The sequence below is a fragment of the Camelus bactrianus genome, chromosome 4 (assembly GCF_048773025.1).
Source record: "Camelus bactrianus isolate YW-2024 breed Bactrian camel chromosome 4, ASM4877302v1, whole genome shotgun sequence".
NCBI classification, from domain to species: domain Eukaryota; kingdom Metazoa; phylum Chordata; class Mammalia; order Artiodactyla; family Camelidae; genus Camelus; species Camelus bactrianus.
The window spans coordinates 35,673,389-35,692,410 of NC_133542.1; the positions used below are offsets into that span (position 1 = coordinate 35,673,389).

At 35.3% G+C, this 19,022-nt stretch overlaps 1 protein-coding gene across 4 annotated transcripts in view; it reads left to right on the plus strand.

The window, feature by feature from the left end:
• Positions 1 to 386: 386 nt before the first annotated feature.
• Positions 387 to 19,022, plus strand: part of SMC5 (structural maintenance of chromosomes 5) — an 87,953-nt gene continuing 69,317 nt past the window's right edge. For all 4 annotated transcript variants that reach the window (XM_074361675.1, XM_074361676.1, XM_074361677.1 and 1 more), the window contains exons 1-3: positions 387 to 697; positions 4,990 to 5,131; positions 14,954 to 15,006. In XM_074361675.1, coding sequence (XP_074217776.1) covers positions 498 to 697; positions 4,990 to 5,131; positions 14,954 to 15,006 — 395 coding nt within the window. In that variant the 5' untranslated portion in view covers positions 387 to 497. The remainder of the gene's footprint in view (positions 698 to 4,989; positions 5,132 to 14,953; positions 15,007 to 19,022) is intronic.

The following is a 19,022-nucleotide window of genomic DNA, read 5'->3' on the forward strand; positions in this document are numbered from 1 at the left end:
AAATCGGCGAGTGCCGGCGCACCTGGGCAGTCTGACGACGCCCGCCCCCACGCTCCAGACCACCCAGGTGCCCGAGCAAACGCCTCCCTCCGTCCCCTCGCAGATGTTTCCTCGGAGCGCTGAAAAAGCTTTCAAAATAGTAAATGTAACTGATGTCTTTTTTTGAGTTTAAAACAAAAACACCAACAAAAAACAATAACAACAACAAAAAACCTCTAAGAGAAATGCAGAGATGTACAAACTCCCGTAGCCACGTCCCGCGAGGTACCCAGCCCCATCCCCGCGTTCCCGCCGGCTAGGGACTCCAAGTCCCGAGCGGGGCGGGGCGGAGGGGCGGGGCGCGCCCGAGGACGCCACGGGGCCGGAACTGCGCAGGCGCGGGGCGGGCTCGCGGGCGTGTCGCGCGCCGGGCAGTTCGCGCGGGAGTGGGGCGCCGAAGGGCCGGGGCTGCAGGTCGGTGGGAACGGAAGCCGAAGCCGGGAGGGGAGGAAGCCAGGATGGCGACACCGAGCAGGAAAACGTCGACCTCAAGCCCCCTGGCCTCCAAGAGAGCTCTCCCGAGAGATCCCTCGTCGGAGGTCCCGAGCAAGAAAAAGAGTTCGGCCCCTCAGGCGGCGCCGCCGCCGCCACTGCCGCTGCAGTCGTCCGGGCCTTTCGTGGAAGGCTCTATCGTCCGCATCGCGATGGAGAACTTCCTGTGAGTGGCCGGAGGCCGTGCGGCGGCGGCAGGGGAGGCGAGCGGGCGGCCAGGCGGCGGGCACAGGCTGCGTGCGTGCGGGAGTGGGTGGGTGGATGGATGTGTGCCTGGCTTGGGGATCTGGCGGTAAATTCGTGCCGGGGTTGCCGGGAGGGTGTTTACTCGCAGGCTGTGGAGATAGACGTGTTTGTTGATGTGATAGGTGTGTGTCTTGTGTGATGTGGCTTTTAAATTCTTAACGCCAACGTTGTTTGAAGGCGTCCTATGGCGGCCAGTGGACGTAGTAGGGATTAGGTCTCTTCCCGCTGGGAGTCACGGCCTAGAGAGGTAGGGTATAATCTGTAATTCACAAAACTGCGCCTTGGGAACTCAGAGAAAGCAACAGTTTAATCACAGCGGCAGTGGTGCTGTGGCGGATTCCTGAAGACTAAGTAGTTGCCAGGTAGACAAAGATGGTGAAGGTTGTTTCGGATAGAGGTTGAAATGTGGAGGAAAATTAAGTCTTACTCTCATTTGTTGCGCCTTCCTACAGACCTTTGACCTCATTCAAATCCGGCTTTCTTCCCTGGTTTCTTGCCTCTTCCTCCAGACAGCTAATAATCAATACTCTAGAATTTAGTAAATATGTTCTAACACAAATGCCGTGTTTACCTCTAGCACCTTACAGCTTATTTGATTAAAGTCTATTTTTTTTTTAAGATTGCACGGAGTGGCGTAGGGGAAACAGAATTGCAGTAGCAATACCAACATTATTTTTTCAAGCATCGTGTGCCAGGCATTGAAATAGGTGCTTTATTTACACAATGCTTTCGTTGGTTTCTCATAACTACTTGTATTATCTCCACTGGTAAGCTCAGAGAGGTTAATTTGCCCACGTTTACAGCTAATAAGTAGCTGAATTACTGTTTGAATTCAAATCAAGAAAGTTAAATATAATCAAATGAAGTATCTACCATAACAATGTATATGTGTCAGGATGCCATTGGGGCCCAAAGATGAAATGGTTAATTTCATCTACAACTGTGAGAAGGGCTTTGTACTGGAAGGTTTAAAATCTTAAAAGATGGGAAGAGCGTTGTTGACAAAGGAACTGCGTGAAACTGTTTTATTTAGGAAGTTTCCAGCATTTTAGTGTGGCTAGAACATAGAATGTGAGTGAGTATGTGGACAGGGTTGATACTGAAGTTGTAGACAACTGTTGAGGATCTCTGTTTACTATGATGAGGAATTCCAGCTTTATCCTGTAGGCAGCCAGGATGCATTTTAAGCAGGAATGACATGCGACTTATATTACTCTGGAAGCAGTGTGAAGGATGATTTAGAAAGGGTGCAAGATTGGAGGCTAGAAGGCTTTTACAGTATGAAGGCAGAGCTGATCAGGGTTTGAACCTAGCAGTGTGAAGTAGGAGATTTGTAGAAGAGATTTGATAGGGTCTGGCTGCAGATTGTGACGCAAGAGGGTAAGGGAGGGATGCAGCATTTTTCTCAATTCTCTGCCTTAGCTAATTGGTCAGATGTAGTGCTATTCAGAAGGAACAATTTGGGGAGGATAATAATAAATGTCTTTTGGATCTTGTGACTTGAAGTTTGCTGTGGGGCATCTGAAAGATCTTCCGTAAGCAGTATATAAGGGTTTTGAGCTTACAGGAAAATGTGGCAGGTGAGAGATTTGGGGATCATGCATATAGGTGATGGTTGAAATTGCAGAGGTGGTTGAGATTGTCCAGAAGGAAATATAAATAGGAATAGAAGACCCAGTACAGAGTCCTGGAGGAAAACCAGCATTTAAGGATGAGGAGTAGAACTTGCAGACTGAGAAGGAACTGTTCAGAGAAGAAGGGAACTGTGGGAGAGTGTTATCAGAGAAGCCAAGGAAAAAGAGTGCTTCAGAAATATCTTCTGTTACAGTAAAGTCAGATAACAGGACGGAAAAGAGCTCATTGCCTTTAGCAATTAGGAAATCTTCGACTCTTTGATGAAGTAGTGGAAGCAGAAAACTTTGCAGTTGTAGAAGAATGAGTGTGAGGAAAGAGGAGAAAGAAAAGGGAGCTGGAAAGTGCATAGCTCAGTGAAGTTTTGTTTGTTTTCACTATGAGAGGACTTTGAGTTTTAGAAATGAAGTAGGAGCGGTAGGCTTAGAGAACCGAAATGGCCTGAAAGAGTGTTCAAGGGAAGGAATCTTGTGATTGAACCAAGTCGAATGGGATTGAGAGTGCAGGGAGAGATTTCTAGGCAGAAGGGATAGCATGTGCAAAGGCTTGGAGAAAGAAGGAAACGAAATAGTCAAGAACTGAAAGAAATTCACGGTAGGTAAAATTTAGAGGTCTGATTAGAGAATAGAGGAAGGAGGTAGAAAGTAGAAAAAGATGAATTAGAGCTAAATTATGAAGGGGCTTATTTTTTCCTTTTTTTTAAAAAAAATAGTGATGTCAGGTTTGCACGTTTACCAGCATGATTTGGTAATTGGATGATGGAGGGCCGCTTGCATAGCGGTGAAGGAGATGGTAAGAATCAAAGATGATGAAAAACTAATGCTTAGGTTTCTGACTTGGGCAGCGGGGCGAATGATGTTATCATTCTCTAAGAAACCACAAGAGTGGTTTTTGGTTGGGAAAGATGGTGCGTTTAGTTTCGAATGTGTTAAGTTTGAGGTGACTATTGTGGGACATCCAAATAGAGTTCTTGAGGAGGTAATTGCATATATAGGCCATCTGGGCTGACTTTCAACATACAGGTGCTACCTGAGGCCATGGAGAATGCATAAGATACCAGGCCAAGTGTGTAGATGAGAAGAGAGTGAGCTTCTGATGGTAGCTCTTTCAGGGAGAGCTCAGAGAAAAGGGAATTCCCAATAAACGTAGAGTCAGAACAATTTTTTTTAAATTCAGAGGCTGTATTTTGTTCTTGGTAATTTTTCCTGTTTATAATATTTGTGTATATATTATAGGCTGTAAGTTCTCATGCTTTTTCCTGTTATTTGTTATTGTTTTCTTAAATACCAGTTGCATCACTATTTTAGTAAGTCAGTTGCATAGAGATTTCCCATCAGGAAATTTATTAAAAGAATGAGGCTCCATGTGTTGGGTGTAAGAAGTCCTAGGTCAGGTAATATTCCAGATGTCTGAAATTCCCAACTAGTTTACTTTAACCATTGTAAAGGGTTCCTTTAGGACTCAGCTGTTAGCAGAATAAAACATCTGAAAAGATAGGTAGATACAGTGTAGAGATGTGGGATTGGAAATGTGCCAAGAAATACTTCTCTTTACCACCTGTATTTGTTTTATTACCACCTGACATTTCAGATTATTAATTCGAGTATTAAAGTTGAAGTGTGCTTGGTTAAATTATTTAAATACTTAGCATGTTAGTAGCAAGCTAAGCTTTTCTTTTTGGGGCATTTATTGGCAGCTAACTGAAACCCTGTGGGAACAGAACATAATTTATGGGTTCCACTTCAGGATATTCAAAGACAAGATAGAAGGATATGTGAGTCAGCATTTGCTTCACATTTTGCTAGAGCTGTCCCTGAGGACCAGTAAGGTGTAGATGGTACTGTTGCAGGTAGAGTGCTGGACAGCATGCTGCTTTATGGTATGAGGGAATGTCACAAAAGTGGTTGGTGATGATGTAGTCTTGTTTTTTTTTTCCCTTAGGAATAGAAGTTACTCAGTTGTATACTAAAAATAGATCCTTTGGTGAATGCCTGCAGCATATTAAAAGAAATGGATGTTATTTTTGAAAAATTAATAGTAAAGTGAAACTATTGGGTTGAAATATCTTCAGTTTTCTTATTATAATAAAAATAATTTGAATTGTTTCAAATATTAAACAATGAGAAGTTGCTAGTAAGCATTTTAATTCCAAGAGAAATATAAATGTAAAATCCACAGATTTGGGATGAGCCATGACTTTGCTTACATATAACTTGTTTTAAAATTATTTGTACAGCAAATGTGATGTACTCTTGCATGTGTTACAATTATTAAAGAATAAATAATATCAAACTTCGCTTTATTCAGTAGACTTAGTATAAAAAAAGAAGTCTTATTTTCTTATGAATGTTCTTATTTTAGATATACATTATCACTTTTTCATTTCTCCTGCTGACAGATTTTTCATTCTAGTTATTAATGACCTATAAATGACATTAAATTACTAAGGTTAGCTGATTTTTAAAGGAATTTGAGGAAGCCTGTAGATAATGATAAGGCAAAGCAAGAAAAAATGCATTGGTAAGAAAATATTCTTCATCTTTTATCTCTGCTTAGTAATTTCATTTCTTTATAATTTAGAACGTATGATATCTGTGAAGTGTCTCCTGGACCCCACTTGAATATGATTATTGGAGCTAATGGAACAGGGAAGTCCAGCATCGTGTGTGCCATTTGCCTTGGACTAGCAGGCAAACCAGCTTTCATGGGACGGGCTGATAAGGTGAGTTAACATAAGTACTTTTTAACAAAATTCAAAGCCATGAATTGCTTTTAGTAACAAATCAATTCCTACATCTCAGTTCCTTGGTTATAATAAATGTGTTGTGCTTGAATATAAATAGTGAAGTTGGTAGATAGAGACACTGGGGGGAAGACTTCCATTTCCAGAAGTATGTTGCATTATATGGTATACCTAGAGAATTTTCCAAGTATGTAACACCTGCAGTCTTAGAAATGGTATAAATATCTTTTAAAATGTATTGCTGGGCTTGTGGAAAGGTGAAGTAAGTTTACAAAGGTGAAAAAAAAAATGTTTGAATCTGAAGATTTCAGTAAGCTCTGGAGTTGTTTCCCCAGGGGTATTTGCTTGCATTGCACCCTGAAGCCTGGCTTTGAATTGGTTACATGGAGTTGGGGGTCCTGAAGGTGAGGAAGGGTTAGAAGATAAAATTAGAAGCCAAGTGCTCTGTGTAGCAGGAAAAAACACCACAAAATGGGATAGCAGAGTTACTTATCTCATTGTTAGCTCTGAATAGAGTGGAGAGAAGAAGAAAATTTTCCAAATAAGCCTTAATGTATACACTGTAATTTTAATTTAAAGTAGTCCCAGTTGGTAATATTTCCTGGCAGCTGGCAGAAGCAAATGTAAATCCTCTGAAGGAAAATACCTTCAATCCAGTCCTCAAAAGAATTCTAACATAAAGTTCCAAGAGGTTCATGAATCCATACCTAAAAAAAATTCACAAAACATAGGAGGAAATGAGTTACCAAAAATAAAAGCTAACAAAAACAGCAGACCTGTTTTACAATCAGACCTACAAAGCTTGTAGATATAGAATGTAATATGGAATATTTAGTTTGTTTAAGGAATTAAAAGAAAGTTGCAAGTTTAACAAAGGAATAAGTAACAAAAAGATGAAGTAAATTTGAAAAAAAATCAAATAGAGCATAAAGAAATAAAAATACATGAGGATAGAAACTTGGTAGACAGGTAAAACAACAAAGCAGACACATTTGATAATCTGTGAACCAAAATACCTGACAGTTTTTCTAGAAATGCAATATAGAGAGTAAAGGGAAAGAAAAAAGGTTTGAAATCAAGGTTGAGACCTGGTAATTAAAGGAAGATAATCCAGTATAGATCTAAGTGTCTCTAAAGAGAGAAAATGGACTAAGGAAGAAGCATTATTTAAAGGAATAATGGCTAAGAATTTTCCAGAAATGTTGAAAACCTGAGCATCAGATTCAAGACACCTCATATATCCCAGACAGGATAAATGAAAGCAATACACAAACAGACACATTGTAGTGAATTCCATAGTAGTAGTAATATGGTCTCAGAATGGGAACGGGGGTGGGGTAGTAAAGCCTGAGATCCTCACTAAAGGACTTTGAAAGTATATAATTTAGGAAGAATGATCCCAGAAAGAAAATCTGAGAGGTTAAAAAAAAAAAATGGTGAGCAAAAAAAAAGGGGGTAAACATATAGGAAAGTTATATGTAAACTCTGTGAAATAATACTGATGTCTCATTTGTCAGATTTTTGGGGGTGGGTAATTAGGTTTGTTTATTTTTAGAAGAGGTGTCTGGGATTAAACCCAGGACCTCGAGCATGCTAAGCATGTGCTTTACCACTTGAGCTACGCCCTCCTCCCTTCATTTGTCAGGTTTTTAAATCAGAGAACTAAATGTTGCCCTTCTGGAAAACAGGAAGGAAATGATCAGAATTAAAATATTCTATAAGTTTGTATTATTGGGAGGAAGTTAAGATAATTGGTTAACTTCAGAGTTTATTAAGTTGAATATGCATGTTAAAATGGCTAGAGTAAACCATAAAAAATTGAAATACATAGCCTCCAAACAAGAAAGATCTTTAAAAAATAGGATGAGAGAAGTGGAGTAGAAAATAACCACTGCCCAAGCAACCCAGGAGAAGTCTTAAGAAAGGAGAGGGAAAAGGAAAGAAACAGAATTGTAGAAAAGGAGATCATTAAAAAATATAAGATAGTGGAAATACATGTACAATACAGTCACAATAATGGTGTAAATTCTTGTTAAATGAGAAAGTCTGTTAGAGTAGATAAATAGAGTTCAGTTCTATTTTGTTTACTATAAGCATATCTAAAATAAAAAGGTATAGAGAAGTTGAAAGTAAAAGGATGAAAAAATATTTACCAGGCAAATATACAAAAGAAAGTAGGTCTAGCTGAATTAATAACAGGCAAAACAGAATTCAAAGCAAAAAGAACTTTTAGAAATAAAGATGGTCATTAAATATTGATGAAAGGTCAAGTTCAGCAAGAAGATAATTCAGTTAACTTGAATTCACATAATCTCACTCCAAAATAAAATAAGCAAAATTGCAGAATTCTTAAAGACAAGAGATCCATCATCATAGTGGAAGAGCTATTGATAACCAGTAGATCAATCAATAAGTAGTAAGAATATAGAAAGATGTAAACAGTTAGCTTGAACTAATGGACATGTTGTAAACACTGCACTCATCAGTTGGAGAAGGCACATTCTTTTTAAGCAGGAATGGAGTGTTTCTTAAAATTAACCATATACTGAGCCATCAAGCAAGTATCAAAATTTATCAAAGAATTGCTGCTACCACATAGACCGTATCTTCTGGCCACAATGCTATTAAGATAGAAATAATAACACTAAAAATTTCCCATTTGTTTAGAATGAAACATTACTTCTATATTATATACAGATCAAAGAAGAAATCTAAATGGAAACTGAAAGGTAGGAGAGGAAGTTAATAACATAATACACAATGATACAATAGGGACCACAAAACCAAAAATTGACTTCTGAGAAGATAAAGGGGGGTAAGGAGAGAAAAGATACAGGAAATGGCAAAAAGTAATAGTTAAGATATGTTACGTTGTGATCCAGAAAAAAACCCAAATTTAAGTGGTTTAAACATAAAAAAGACTAATTCTTACTCTTTCTCCAGTATAGGCCATCTTTGGTCACCTAGGTATTTAGGTTGATGAAGTCTTCATTTCAGTATATACAGTTGACCCTAAACAACGCAGGTTTGAAACGTGAGGATCCACTTATATGTAAATATTTTTCAATAGTAAATATATATGTTCTACTCATACTTAATTGGACGAAGCAAGTCATGAGGCCATAACTAGGATCAGAGAAAAGAGCAAGGGCAGTCCTACTATTGGCTTGAGAGGAGAATCAGAATATTCATGAACTGCCCTAATGACTACCACCAGGGCATTACAGGAATGCAGCAGAGGTTTGAAAGCTTATTTGAGAATATTATGAGAAACTTTATTCTAATAAAGCTTAAAATTTTTTACAGTTGTGGATATATATGTTTTTATGACTATTTAAATGATCAAAACTTACTCTTAAGTAGAAAAGATAAATTAGCCAGTAAATTTTTTCTCATAGAGAACACTAGACAAAGACAATTATGGCTTAGTTCTAACAGCAGTAAGTTCCTATTTTATGCAGAGAATATGACTCTAGGTACTAAAAGCAGTCAAGGATAGAATGAAAAAATTACAAGCCAGTCTCACTCATGAATCTAGAAACAAAAATCACACAAAAAAAGAAACTTCATGTTGAATTTAATAATACATACACCATGACCAAGTTGAATTTATTCAGAGAATGAGAGATTGATTGACTATCAGGAAACAAATGAACATAATACATCACATTTTAAAGAAGAAATATATCATCTCTGTAGATAGAGAAAAAGCATTCAATCAAATTCCACAGTAATTTATGGTTAAAAACTTTTAGCAAACTAGGAAAAGAGGAGACCTTTCTTAATTTCGTAAAAGATATCTATGAAGATGTTCAGGAGCAAATCAAGGTTACCTACTGTCACTACTATTCAACATTGTACTGGAAGTTCTAGGTAGAACAGAAAAAATACGTGTTGGAAAGAAAGAAAACTCATTCACAGATTATATTAGTGTCTGCATAAAACCCACAAAAGAAATTCCAGATAAGCCTTCTGACAGATTAATATGGATATTTACCCGGATTATTAAAGATTATATAACATAAACACTGAATCTGTGGGCACCTTGATCTTGGACTTCCCAACCTTCAGAACTGTAACAAATATATGTTTAAGCCACCCAGTCTATGACATTTTGGTTTTAGAAGCCCAGACTAAGTCACGGACCTTTTCACATTCTTTAACTTACTGAGGACTCCAAAAGCTTTTGTTCTGTGGGTTATGTCTATCAATTAGAATTAATAATAAACTTAGAAATAACAGATTAGAAATAAAAACTGGGAAGCAAAAAAAGTTATGTAACAAAAATTAGTTGCATTTCTACATACTACACTGAGCAGAAAATGCAATTAAAAATGGATATTGTTTACAGTAGCAACAGAAGTATGAATTACATAGCATAAATCAATAAAAGACATGTAAGATCTATATGCAGAAATTACACATTTTATTTAAAAACATTAAGTGGAGAGAAGCACTGCATTAATGGACAGGAAGAACTAATATAAAAATGTCTTTCTTCATATATCATATGATATCCCTTATATGTAGAATCCAAAAGTGATACAATTGAATTTGTTTACAAAACAGAAACAGACTCACAGACATAGAAAACAAACTTACGGTTACCAAATAAGGTCGGGAGTGGGGAGGGGTAAATTAGGAGTTTGGGATTAGCAGATTCTAACTACTATATTTAAAATAGATAAACAACAGTGTTCTACTGTATAGCACAGGGACCTGTATCAGAATCATGTAATAACCTATAATGGAAAAGAATATGAAAAAGTATATATGTGTAACTGAGTCACTGTGCTGTACACCAGAAATTAACACATTGTAAGCCAACTATACTTCAAATTAAAAAAAAAACTAAAAATAAGCTAAAGGATATATTGTACAACACAGGGACTATAGCCAATTTTTTATAGTAACTAAACAGTATAACCTGTAAAAATTGTGAATCACTATATTGTACACCTTTATGTTGTATTATTATACATCAACTATAGTTCAATAATAAAAGATACCAACCATAAAAAAAGTCATCCTTCTATTTATGTCATCTACGTATTCAGTGTTATTTGAGTCAAAATCCCAGTAGTGTCTACAAATTATAAGCTGGTTCTAAAATTTAGATGGAAAACCAGGGGCCAAGAATTACTAAGGTAATTCTAAAGAAATAGAACAAAATGTTAAGACTAGATGCTGTAAAACTCTTAGAGGAAAACATAGGCAGAGCACTCTTTGACATAAATTGCAGCCATATTTTTTTTGGATGTCTCAGAGTTATGGAAATAAAAACAGAAATAAACAAATAAGAGCTAATTAAACTTAAAAGCTTTTGCATAGCAAAGGAAAGCATAAAACAAAATGAAAAGACAGCCTACAGAATGGTAGAAAATATTTGCAAATGATGCGACCAACAAGGGATTGGTTTTCAAAATACAGTCAGCTCACACAGCTCAATATAAAAAAATAATAATAATAACCCAATCCAAAAGTGGGCAGAAGATCTAAATAGACATTTCTCCAAAGAAGATATGCAGGTGGCCAATAGGCACGTGAAAAGATGTTCAACATCACTAATCGAGAAATGCAAATCAAAACTACAATGAGGTATCACCTCACTCTAGTCAGAATGGCCAACATCAAAAAATCTACAAATAATAAATGCTGGAGGGGGTGTGGAGAAAAAGGAACACTCCTACTCTGTTGGTGGGAATGTAAATTGGTGCAGCTACTATAGAGAACAGTAGGGAGGTTCCTTAAAAAACTAAAACTAGAGTGATCATATGATCCAGCAATCCCACTCCTCAGCATGTATCAAGAGAAAACTCTAATTCGAAAAGGTAAATGTACCCCAGGGTTCATAGCAGCACTTTTTACAATAGCCAAGACATGGAAGCATCCTAAATGTGTATAGTACAACCTAGCCATAAGAAGGAATTAAATAATGCCATGTGCAGCAACATGGATGGACCTAGAGATTATCATGCTAAGGGAAGTCCATCAGTCAGAGAAAGACAGATACATCACTTATATATGGACTCTAAAAAAATGACACAAACTTATTTAAAAAACACTCACAGAAAACAAGCTTATGGTTGTGAAGAGGAGGGGAAAGGGAGGGATAAATTGGGAGTTTGGATATAAACTACTCTGTACAGAATACATAAACAGCAAGGTCCTAACTGTATTTAATAGCTTATAGTGACCTGTAATGAAAAAGAGTATATATGTATAACTGAATCACTGCCATACAGCAGAAATTTATGTAACATTGTAAATCAACTATGCCTCAATTTAAAAAAATGGGAAAACAAAAAATAAAATTTAGGTGAAAGAATAAAGGGCCAAGAATAGCTAAGATACTTGTAAAGAAATAGAACAAAATGGAAAAGCTTGCCTACCAGACATCAAAACTTAATACACAATTACAGTAAGTTAAGACATTGTGGTGTTGGTTTAAGAATGTGTGATAGACTGTTGTAATGTGACCAAATAAAAAGTCCAAATACAAAGCCATGGTTAGTAGAAGCTTGATTGATGACAGAACTGACATTGTAGATGAATGGGGGAAAGATGAGTAAATAGTACTGAGACAACTGGTTATCTGTACAGGAAAAAGTGAAATTGAGGCCTTTCCACATACTTTAACAAAAATCAATTCCAGGTGGATTAAAGAGTTAAATGGGATTGATAAGAAGTTTTTAGAAGATACTGGTAATAGAAGAGACTGTCTTTGTGACTTTAGGTTAAAGAAAAATTCCTTAAATAAAAGTATAGATGGCAAGGGAAGAGTTGATAAATTCAGCTATAATAAAATTTAAAAACTTCTGTTCATCAAAGGAAACCTTATAAAGAAAAGACTAGCCACAAATTGGGAGAAGGTATATACAGCACTTACAACAAAACATTGGTATCCAGACTATGTAATAAGCAAAAGAATAACTCAGAAGAAAAATGGGCAAAAGATATGCTCGGATGTCTCACAGAAGAGGCAACCCAGACAACCAGTAAATGCATGAAAAGATGCTCAATTTCATTAATTATCAGAGAAACAGAAATTAATACTGGCATGGTATATCCAACAGACCCATAAAAATTCTAGCGGTGCCATGTGTTTATAAGGATATAGAGCAGTGGGAACTCTGATGCATTCTTGGTGGGAATATAAATTTATACAATCTCCTTGGAAAATGATAAGGCATTACCTAGTAAATCTGTAAGTGCATATATCCAGTCCCTCAAAAACCTCCTAGGTACCCTAGTAAGCTCTTGTACATTTATACTAGGTGAAATTATGTAAATATTTATAGCAGTATTGTTTGCAATAAATTATAGTATGTTCATATAAAACTGACTTGTATGACAGTTGAAAATGAATATATGTATATATATGCATGGCTGGGACATTGTGCTGTACACCAGAAATTGACACATTGTAACTGACTATAGTTCAGTTTTTTAAAAAAGAGGCTAAATAAATAAATAAAATTGAATATTATATGACAGTAAAAATAAACCTTAGCTCATTGGTTAAATATCAAACCTATTTTAAGGAAGAATGCCATCTTGAAAAAATAACATGTAATATGAATTTGTTTATGGAATGGTCAAAAACAATATACTTAATGTTTAGAGATACATGTATATAGTAAAAGCAAAACATGATCAGCAGATGAGTTCAGAGATTACATCTGTTGAGAGAGAAAGATGCAATTGGAGTGAGTTACACAAAGCCTGTCAGATACACTAATAGTGAACAATTCCTTAAATTGGTAGATACATGGTTGTTTTATTATTACTTAAATAGTGCATGAAGTTTATATATACTGTTTTGGTACATATTGCACATAAGAACATGTTTTAAAAAGAAAGTCTAAAAATTGAGTTGTTACTCCACTGTAAAATATTTTTAAAACTTGAAATAACTTTTTCTAAAACTATTAAAAGGGGGAAGGTATAGCTCAAGTGGTAGAGCACATGCTTAGCATGCACAAGGTCCTGAGTTCAATCCCCAGTACCTCCAAAAAATAAATAACTAAACCTAATTACCTTCCCTCCAAAAATTTTTTTTCTTAATTATAAAAAAACTATTATAAATATTTCAGTATTATCAAAATAATATCACAAGTTTCTTAGCCAGGCTTAAAAATTTAACATAGGTTATGAGATTGAGTTATATACCCCTTAAGATTATAAGTAAACCTATTCAGAATATAGTTTCTTTAATGTTATATAGGAGGCATTTTTGAGGTAGAAAACACACTGCCTTATTAATGGTTAGCTTTGTAACCTTAGTCAATTGTCTGGGCCTCAGTTTTATTTCAAGGAAAAGGGATTCGAGTAGCTGACTTCTAAGGACTAAACCAGATTTTTATAAATATTGATATGTAGTTTTTAAATTGTCAGAAATCATTTTTTTACATCCTTACCTCTCTGTAATAGTCTGCTGAATTGTACTGCAAGAGCTGTGTAATCAGAATGGATTGGGCTGTGTAAATTTTCACCAACCTTCCCATTTATTTTTGTCATAAAGAAAGACACATCTCATCCTTGATTGGTAGGGCTTTTAAAGGAGGCTGTGGAGTACAGTGTTTCTTAGATGACAGATTGCAGACCTCTGGGTATCCACAGATGTATTTAGGGCATGTCCAAGTTCTTGGCAAAAATCTTTTTAATATTTTATTTTTATTTAAATGCAAACAAAAATTTAACACAAGCATATTCTGGACCACCTGTATGGATAGTTTATAATAAGAACTGCCTCCTAATTTTTTTCTTTTCTTCCATTTGGCACTAAGTATTTTAACTGTTGCAGGCTAATGAGCAGAAGCCACTCCTACAACAGTGCCATTGTTTTCCCTATCTGTGAAGAACCTGAAACAATTTAAGTAACTTGGTTGAGGTCATCAGCTTGTATGTGGCAGAGTTGAAATTTGAACCTAGATGCTGTATGTTAAAGCCTGTACTCTTGGTCATTAAGCTATACTTTATTGTTACAGGAACAGACTTTCTTTTTCATCTTTCTGGGCCTCAGTTTCATCATCTGTAAAACGGATATAAGATATACCTCATAAGGTTGCTCATGAGTATTAAATGAGAAAATTGTATATAAAGTGCTTAGCACAGAAGCATATAGTAAAGCTTAGTAAATATTAACTGTTCTGATTATAATTGTGAATATCACTGTCATTACAACTTAAAAAGACAATTATTTGTAAGTTGTATTTTCTGCAACTTTTTAGTATTATTTACTTATAGCTCAATTTAAGATCCAATCTGATTTTTTTAGGCCCAGGATCTTTTTTCATACTTATATACGTATAGAAACTAGCTCACATTTGCCTATTTTGCCATGTAAATTGTGCTTACTTAAGTTGTATTTACTATGTATATTGCTCTTTTTAAAAAATTCCTTTGTGGTAGTTATATCTTAAGTAATAACAGGATGGGTACTATTAGAGTGATTGTTAATATTTAATCTGTGCAACTCCGTAGAAGTACCCAGGATCTGAAGCCGATTACCTGGGTTTAGGTTCTTGTTTGTACCACTACTGGCTTTGTCATGAATTTTGTAAGATTCCATCAGGCAAGTAAAAGGGTCAATAAATGATAACTAAGATTATTATTATTGTCTGTGGTTGGAAACAGTGGAAGAGCTTAAATCTCTGAAAGGCACATCAGAAAGTGATGGAAGTGAACATACAGAGTAGTTATTGAAGGACTCCTGATCTGACAAATAATAATGACTGCTGAATCACTGTAACCTGGAGATGTCATCACACAGCTCACTTTGTCTTTTTTATGTCTTAGGTTGGTTTTTTTGTGAAGAGAGGATGTACCAAAGGCATGGTTGAAATTGAATTGTAAGTGTTAAAAGTGCTGAAATCACTTTTTCCTGCATAATTTCTTAGTCTATGTTCATGCTTTCCTGATGACTTTAGTAAGAAGTAATAATACATTATTATGGCATACATACTGGAAATAATATTTGAGGAATACTTTAGACAAGTTTTTTTAATGTATCTTTTAAAACCTAAATTGTAAGAATTTTCTTTCTGAAAAAAATTCTTAAGGAAATTACAAGTTTATGGGAGATAATGAAATAGAAATATACCTTTGTTAAATATTTATGAAGAAGTTGCAGCATTTCTTACAAATTTAAGATGTCTTTTTTTTCTGATTTTGAAAGTAATACTAGAAAATACAAATAATGTAGAAATGTATAAAGTTGAAAATGAAGGCCTTCTTGCTGTAATTTTACTTCTAGAAATGACCATTGTTAATAGTTTGGTGAATCTCATACATGGCAAATACTTGGCATTTATGTCACCATTTTCCATTCCCTCCCTCATGATAGAAATCAATAATTCATTATGGTTTTCTTTTCCCTCCAACTTAGATGTTCTCAAGTTGCCCGTCTTGGCAGCCATTTCTGGTAGAGTTAGTATTCAAGATGAAACCTGTTGACCATCCTTGGTGTATATACTTTTCAGTCTTTTATATGTGAATATGCACATCTTTTGGATGATATTTAGAGTGTTGTTTTTTGGAGTGTTTTTTAAGAGTCATGGAATTTTATTTAGCTGAAATAGCTCTTGAAGATAATAGCCCTGTCATCTTATAGGATATGAGAAAATGATGTTTTTATTCAAAAATTGTTGGAAATTTAAAAATTTATGTAGAGATGAGGAATAGGCATAGGCATACATGGAAGTAAACAGAAAACAATTAAGAGATTACAGTCAACTTATTAAAATATGATGATAGTGTTTTTACTGAAAGATAAAAATAGAAAACCAAGACCTGAGTAAATGGAGAAGTTCCTAAAAATATCAAGTTGGAATCACCATCAGCATGTCAACCCTTTCCAAACTAATGCATAAATTTGATACAATTCCAGTGAGAGTCTCAATAGGTAAGTTTACAAGTTGATTATAAAGTTTATCTAGCAGAATAAACGTGCCAGAAAACCTAAGAGATTTTGAAAAGCAGGATCACGAGTAAGACATTTGTGTTAACAGATGTTAAAGTGTACTATAAAGATGTTAATAGTGCAGTATTGGTACAGAAAATTAGAAGAGCAGAATGGCGAAAACAGGAAGAGATCAATGTATATGAGAGTTTAATTTATTGTAAAGGTGGCAGTTAAGCATGGGGTATAAATTACTCAAATTGAGTTGAAATAATTGGCTGCTAATTTTTTAAGACAAATTTAGAGCTTTATCAAATAATATATAAATAAAATCTTGATATGTTAAAGGCTGAGTGAAAAAATGCGTAACTTTGAAAGTAATAGAGAATTTTTTATATCTCAGGAAAAGAAAAGGCCTTTCTAAGCAGAGCAGGTTAGCCAATAACCATAAAAAGGAAGTTAGGAAACTTAGGTTCCACAAAAATCTAGCTAAAAATAATGGTGCCATACCTAAAATGAGTGACAAATGAGAAGACAAATTTTTAGCACAGATAACACATACATGTCTTAAAATTACTAAAACATCAGTGTTTCATTAAGTCAGTAAAAATTATAAATAACTTACAAAAAACAATAGAAAATAAGCAAGGAAATCTAATATAAAGTAAAATAATGGTCAGTAAGTATAAAAAGAGGCTACATATCACTAGTTATCAGAGAAATCAAAATGCGGATTTTTTTCCTCTTAGAAAACTTTTTAAATGAATTCAATAATATGAAGGTACAGTAAAGTGAGTCCTGTCTTGCACTGTTTGTGGGAGTGTAAGTGCTATATCCTATTTGACAGTATTGGATTTTAAATACAGATATTCTTTGATCCAGTTACTATTCCAGAGAATGTTTACTCATTTGCACAAAATTAGCTTTTTCCTAATTTTAATGATGAAAATTATAAACAACCCAAATGTCCATCACCTAATAAATAACTAAATAAAATACCATATATCCATGCAATTATATATTATTCAGTCACAAAAAGGATTGAAGTACCGATAGATCCTATAACATGGGTGACCCTTGGAAAGATTATGCTTAGTGAAAGGATCCAGACACAGAAGATTGCACATTGCATGATTCCGTTTATATAAAATGTCCAGAATAGGCAAATCCATAGAGACAGAAAATAGAGGAAAGAATGGGAAGTGACTGATTCTCAAGTATGGGCTCCTCTTTTGTGTGATGAAAATATTCTGGACTTAGATGGTGGTGATGGTTGCACAACTTGGGGAATGTATTTAAAAACTATTGTCATTATACATATTCTTTCAACTGTACACTTAAAAATGGTTAAAATCGTAAATTTTATACATTTACCACAATTTTAAAAAACATTGAATTATTACTTTAAAATGGTGGATTCTGCAATAGGTGAATTACATCAAATTTTTAAAAATAGGTACTTACCTCGTTTTACTGCACTTGCAGATAACTGATTTTTTTTTTACAAATCGAAGTTTTGTGGCACCCTGCATTGTCATATGATGGTTAGCATTTTTTAGGAATAAAGTATTTTTAAGGTATGTACATTGTTTTTTAGATGTAATGCTACTGCACACTTAGTAGACTACAGTGTAGTATAAACATAACTTTTATATGTCCTGGTAAACCAAAACATTTGTGTGTCTCGCTCTTGCTTTATTGCAGAGGTCTGCAACCTAACCTGCAGTGTCTCTGAGGTATGCCTGTAATTGTCAAAGATACTCCTGGGTTAGCTTTGGTACCATTGATTGACCACAATGGTTTGTTAGATATTAAAACTAAAAAAAATCCCAAGCCAGGAATATTTATAAAATACAGAAGGAGTAGTAATATTTAAGTTTGAAAAGTTCATTATGGATGACTGCAGGTCTTAAGCACTCCTGACTTTCTACTCTGAATCACCAAAGCCCAGTTGTCCTCTTAGTTATCTAAAGAGTTAACTACTTGGTGTGCAGTAGCTACTAGGTGTAATAAACTGGCCAGGCCACTGACCACTAACCAGAGTTCGGTTACCAAATTTGACACAAGGGGAGATTTCCCTTTCCCCGGACTCACCATGGTTATATTGTGATCACTTGTTCCATTAAATGGCTCCACGTGGCTTTGAGAATACTAGATACAAAATGGCTCATTATTTGTTGTTGAAATCGTCATTGCTTTTGAACAAACCCATTAACTGGCCACATATCCATTGGGTGGAATGGTAGATAGAATAATTTCTGACATGTATTTATGCAGTAATTTTTCAAATATTTATTGAGTACATTGGGGATGCAGCAGTCTGCCATCATGGAATTTGTGGTTAGAGGCATGAGGGGAAGACAGATAAACAAATAGATGAAATATATATTGTATTACATGGTGATGAGTGCTACGGAGAAAAATAAAGCAGGAAAGGTGGTTAGGAGATACCAGAGTGAAATTTACAGTATTAAGTAAGGTGATCAGGAAAGTTCTCACTGAGAAAGTAGTATTTGAACAGAGACTTGGAGATAAAGGGATGAGCATGGAGATATTTGGGGAAACAGCATTTCAGGTAGAGGAATTTATAAATGCTAAGACTCTGAAGTGGTACCCAATATGACTGGATTACATTAAACAGGAGAATAGTAAAAGATAAATTCTGAAAACACCAGGGAACCAGCTAATAAGACCTTGGAGGCCAGTGTAAGGACTTTGCATTTATTTTGAATAAGATGTGAAGCCACCAGGATTTGAGCAGAGAGGTGGCATAATCTAACTTAAACTTTAACCAGACCATCTAGGTTGCTGTGTCAAAAACACTGTAAGAGAACAGAGGCAAAAGCAAGGATATCAATGTAATGACAATATAATAACCCTAAGAGAGATGAAAATAGCTGAGGATTTGCTCACAAATTGAATATATGGTGTAGAAGAAAAAGAGGCATCAAGAAAGATAAGTACATG